At 42.5% G+C, this 4,857-nt stretch overlaps 1 protein-coding gene across 1 annotated transcript; it reads right to left on the bottom strand.

Moving 5' to 3' along the window:
- Nucleotides 1-419: 419 nt before the first annotated feature.
- LOC115137246 (class E basic helix-loop-helix protein 40-like) lies at nt 420-4,371 on the bottom strand. Its single transcript, XM_029673452.2, has 5 exons — nt 3,993-4,371; nt 3,800-3,863; nt 3,574-3,681; nt 2,731-2,854; nt 420-2,565 (listed from the first exon to the last, which is right to left on the bottom strand). Exons 1-5 carry the CDS (start codon nt 4,067-4,069, stop codon nt 1,709-1,711), a joined length of 1,230 nt encoding a protein of 409 aa, XP_029529312.1. The 5' UTR covers nt 4,070-4,371; the 3' UTR covers nt 420-1,708.
- Nucleotides 4,372-4,857: the final 486 nt, after the last annotated feature.

Here is a 4,857-nt window from a genome sequence, read left to right as displayed (position 1 = left end):
TCTCATTTGCAACTGTTAGACAAATGATTACACCCTAGATGAGCTAAATGCAGTTAAGACTATGCAATGCGGTATTGAATGTGCCACTGTCTATCACCTTAAATTTTTCTTTCGACCTGTGTGCAACTATGTTGTAAACTTCCATTCATGGGTTAGATAGTAGCAACTTCCTGATGGGTATAGGGAAAATTATAGTATCATGTAGCCTGGATCTATCAATGTTACATTGAACTGAGTGAATGGAGTATGAATAACAGTTATCCAATATGCTGTAATAGAAAAGGCCACGCTAATTAAAAAATGTTTTAATTGTCCTCCCTCATCTTATTGGCACTGACCGCCACTGGATGAGAAGCCAGTTTGGGTTACTTTGCTGTGCAACATGCTAAAGTGTTCTACCAAGATTCCGACCCAAACACTTATTTCCACAGGGGGAAAAAAACATCTTTATTAATATCTTTAAAAATGTATGTCAACAGTACTAGACAAAATATGTACAACAAGCAACCATCTGTTAGATCCTAAAATACAAATCCAAGTACCTCGTTCTATATAAAACTAACATTTTGCCTTAACGTTACATTCACTCTCCTCTCTTTGCCATAGACTCAATAATTAATACAAATACAGTTAGACTTCCGCCATAATTGTTGTCTGCTATGAACAAGTAAAGGCAACAGCATAAACTTAGATCAGGACAGAATTTGACCAGACGAGAAATTAATAATGAGCATGATGCAAATCAGGTCTTAGCACAATGCTATGTACACATTCTCTTGGCATACAGCAAAATGGCCAGCTAAAACTCTCTCCGTCTAGTCACAATGAAAATACACTCTGTAGGTCATGTATCAAAAATAGATATGTACAAGTAGTATAAACAAAATAATTACAAGACATCACCTCACAAGAACTACTTGCACGAATGGTAGTGAGTTACAAACTCAAAACTAAAATCACTTCTGTATTTACATCATGAGTGACGCAGATCAGGTCCGGTGACACCATCCTGACTTGTTTAAAGAATAAAAATCAATTTAGCTGCAAGGTACACTTGGTGGGTGAAGAGGGAGCAATGGATTTTGTGACTACCCTGGTCAACATAAACCAGAGACGTATTTGGTAGCATTCTAGTCTAAAGGACGGTCTGTTGCAGTTTCAGTTTCATCCTGCAGTGACAGGTTTACAACACGTAGAAACTCAAGCAGCATCTACAGGGGTTTCGTTACAATTCTTACATTCATTACAGACTGATGTGTGCAAAGGGCAGGTCCGAATGGCCGGGGGCTGTGCTGTCTGCGCATCACATTCTGGGTTTAACTCTGAGATTAAACAGAAGTGCAGAGAAACCATCCCCACGGTAAGTCTCACCCTCAAACACTTTTGTCATGTCCTTGTGTAGACCATCTCTTTACAGTTACTCAGAACTTTGCAACAGGTCATATTTGAGCCTCTAAAGGGACTGAGCTTCAGTGCTGACTGGCTCCAAGGCTCCACTCAGTGTATGGGTGCTAGCTTGGAGGGCGGTGGCTACTGTGTTTGTGTGTAACAGTTGCTGTTTGCTCTCAAAGGGAGAATGTGGGCTGAGGGGTGAAACAGCTGCTTGCTGGTGCTCTTGTCTTTGTTTTCCCATTCCCTGGATGCCTTCCAGCAGGCAATTCATTCAACACCAAATATTCATAGAGAAGGGTGCAAACACAAAAGTGTATCAGTCTTTGGATTCCAAGTTCATGGGGGGGACTTGCTTTAAAGCTTGGAAGAGAGCTGGTGAATCCATAGGTGCCTGGTGGTGTGCCGGGGAACCTGGCCTGGGCGACATTACCAGGTTTTGGGGTAGTTTCTCTGGAGACAAGCTGGCTGCAGAGCCACTCATGCCTGGGTACAAAAGGGGCATGCCCCCTTGGTACCAGCACTTCTCCAGCATGGGCCATGCTGCAGCCATTTGGGGGATTAGGTAGAAGGGCATGCAGAGTGGGGTCTGGTGTTGGGAGAAGCTCATGTAGCTTCCGTGGCTGCTGACCACCTGTCCAGAGGAAGACTCATCCTCTGAGGAGTCAGCTCTTAACCTCTTGATCTGGGGCTCATCACCCTCCTGCTTGATGCCACCTCCTGCCATCCTCTCAGCCACATCATACTTGAGCTCCCCCTCCTTGCCGTAGCAGCTTATGCGTTGGCCTTTGGGGTCCCGTTTCTCGTGTTCCCCTCCATAGCCACTGTCAGTGTCTGTGTCACTGCCACTCTGCTCCCCATGTCCGTGTGGGTATGTCCTTTGAATGACAGACACAAAGTTCTTGGCGTTACCCTCGTTGCCCTTAGGCGGATGACCAGCAGTCTTTTCCATGCTCTCGACGGGTTTGTGGGTAGACTCTTCTGGCTGGGGCCTGGGTGGACCCTGGAGCACCTCTGATGCTACTTTCTGGAGATGGCTGATCATGTGGGAGGGGATCAGGTGGTCTTTGCTGCTCTCCTGGTTAGCCAGGTACTGGAGGACCTCCTTAGCACAGACGTGGAAACCAAGGCGGAACATCTCCTCACTGTTCTCTGAGCTAACACTGCTCTGATCACCTGTGAGAAACAAAGTCATATCAGATATATTCAATAATACTACAATTTTGACAATGAAACCACCGTCTCGATGGTATGTCAATAACAAATAATACTATTGATCGGGGGGAATAAGGTGTAGCCCATAATAAAATGAAACAGTGTGTCTCACGGTGTCAAACTTACTGATTTGCATGCCATTCTGTAATGCAATGATTTTCTGCTGCTGCTGATCCAGGAGAGTGCTCAGGGCTTTCACATGCTTCAGGGTGAGTTCCAACACCACAGCTTTCTCCAAATGGCCCAGAGTCTAAAACAGGAAGACCTTCCATTAAGCATGTTGATCTTTCTTATGTAACACTTTCAGCACCTGAACAAAGGACAAACCACCACAGAGGGGAAGGCAGGGAATCCGCACACACCAACATTCAAACACAATGCAATAAATATAACTTAAAAGCATAGTTGATCAATGTTCTATGTATGTAATATGTGTTGTTTTTAAAGGCTTTGTGTCAATATGTGTAGGCAGTTAAATGAATGAATTATAATTAGCCAAACTTTTCAGTATGATAATATGAACAATTATTGATATAATAATAATATGAATAATAAGAATAAAACTCATTTACAAAAGGCTTCAGATTTCAGTTAATTACTATAGCTCCCGCCTTGGGCCAATCAATCAGTGTAATTTTGTAAATGACCGAACTCTATGGCAAAGAGCATAATTCACCCACGTTTAGTCAACAACCGCCCCGTGCTGTCTAAGATATCGCGTTTAACGTACGAGCGAACGAACGGACGGAGACAGATCCACAGTCCCCTCCCGATTTCACAGTGGGAGATAATTATGAGAAAAAAAAATCGAATAATAACTTTCCTTTGTCATATCAGGCAACATGTTTGCATTAAATGTCAGACTTAATCAAGGCAATGATTTGACCAAACAAAGCAAACGTGAACCAGGTGGCGCTAGACCTTTTGCATTGCTATTACATAGTCAGTACACATGAAAGTCGTACTCACTGCGAGTTTGAGATGTTCTGGCAATAAATCCTTCAGTTGGGCAATGCATTCATTGATTCTGTCACGTCTTTTCTTCTCAATCAATCGGTGGGGTAACTTGTATGACTCCTGCGGGGAAACATGCATACATTTGTAAGTCAATGTGTAACATATATTCAATATGGAATAAGAACGAATATACTACCAAATATGAACATGTTGTTGAAAGTAAAGAACTGTAGCATACCTTACTGTCTTCCCCGCGCTTCAAACCCCGTCGGGGTTTGTACACGTACATTGGGAAATCCATTCTATAGGACAATGAGAATAAAATATTGATAAGAAATCATGCTTAAAGTTATTTATTTATTTACACAACAATACCAGGTTGTTTTGCAATGTTATAATGCAGAAATTACCAGCTGGTTCTGGGGACTTACCCTTGCATGTCTGCCATCTCCAGCAACTGGTGTTTTGCCATACAAGGAGGAGGTTGTGCACTTGTAATCCTCTCCATGTTGCGTCTTTATTAAATCCAAATATTGGTCTTCAAAAAAATTCAACCCTAAAAATAGGCTTCTTCAGATCTGTTTCAATAGTCAGCAAATATTGTAATTTAAGAAAGATATATTTTTCTTCTTCTTCTTGCTATTATTGTTATGTTCTTCTATTCAATAGTTAACACTTTTTCTATAAAGAATAATCTTTCAACAGGCTATTGCTTTGCAGACTGTCAATGTGATGGTGTCACTCTGAGATCCAAGCACAGCAATGGTTTAGAAGCTCTACTCCCTGATAAATGTGTGAGAGAGGGGTGGTTTGGTCTACGTGTTAAATAAACCCTGTGACGAGACAGTCTCTCGGTTGGATAGCTGACCTGCCTCCGTCACATGAGCCTCACGTGTTGGACGGCGCTTCCAACCCATCCCCTTTCTGTGCGATCTGCACGAGAATAGCCCTCCCTCTTATTCTAGCGGGCTGGGTTTATGCATCATTGGCTGTGTCACGTGTACCACCATGCTACAGCTACGCCACGAGACTTTAAAACAACTCGAGGCGGAACGTGCAAGTCGACCATGTTTACTAGATAGAGAGTAGGGCAGAATTCCTTCCATACACATTAAAGCCCAATCGATTTGTTCTTTATGAAGGCTACTGGCATGTTGTACATTCTGCCAACTGTACTTTCATGTACAACTTCCATATGCAGAATAATGACATAGGCCTATACACTAAGTGTACAAAACATTGGGACCAAGGTTCCTCTTTCCATTACATATACTGACCAGGTAAATCCAGGTTAAA

Source organism: Oncorhynchus nerka, linkage group LG2, assembly GCF_034236695.1.
Source record: "Oncorhynchus nerka isolate Pitt River linkage group LG2, Oner_Uvic_2.0, whole genome shotgun sequence".
Lineage (NCBI taxonomy): Eukaryota > Metazoa > Chordata > Actinopteri > Salmoniformes > Salmonidae > Oncorhynchus > Oncorhynchus nerka.
This window is presented reverse-complemented; position numbering and strand designations above follow the sequence as displayed.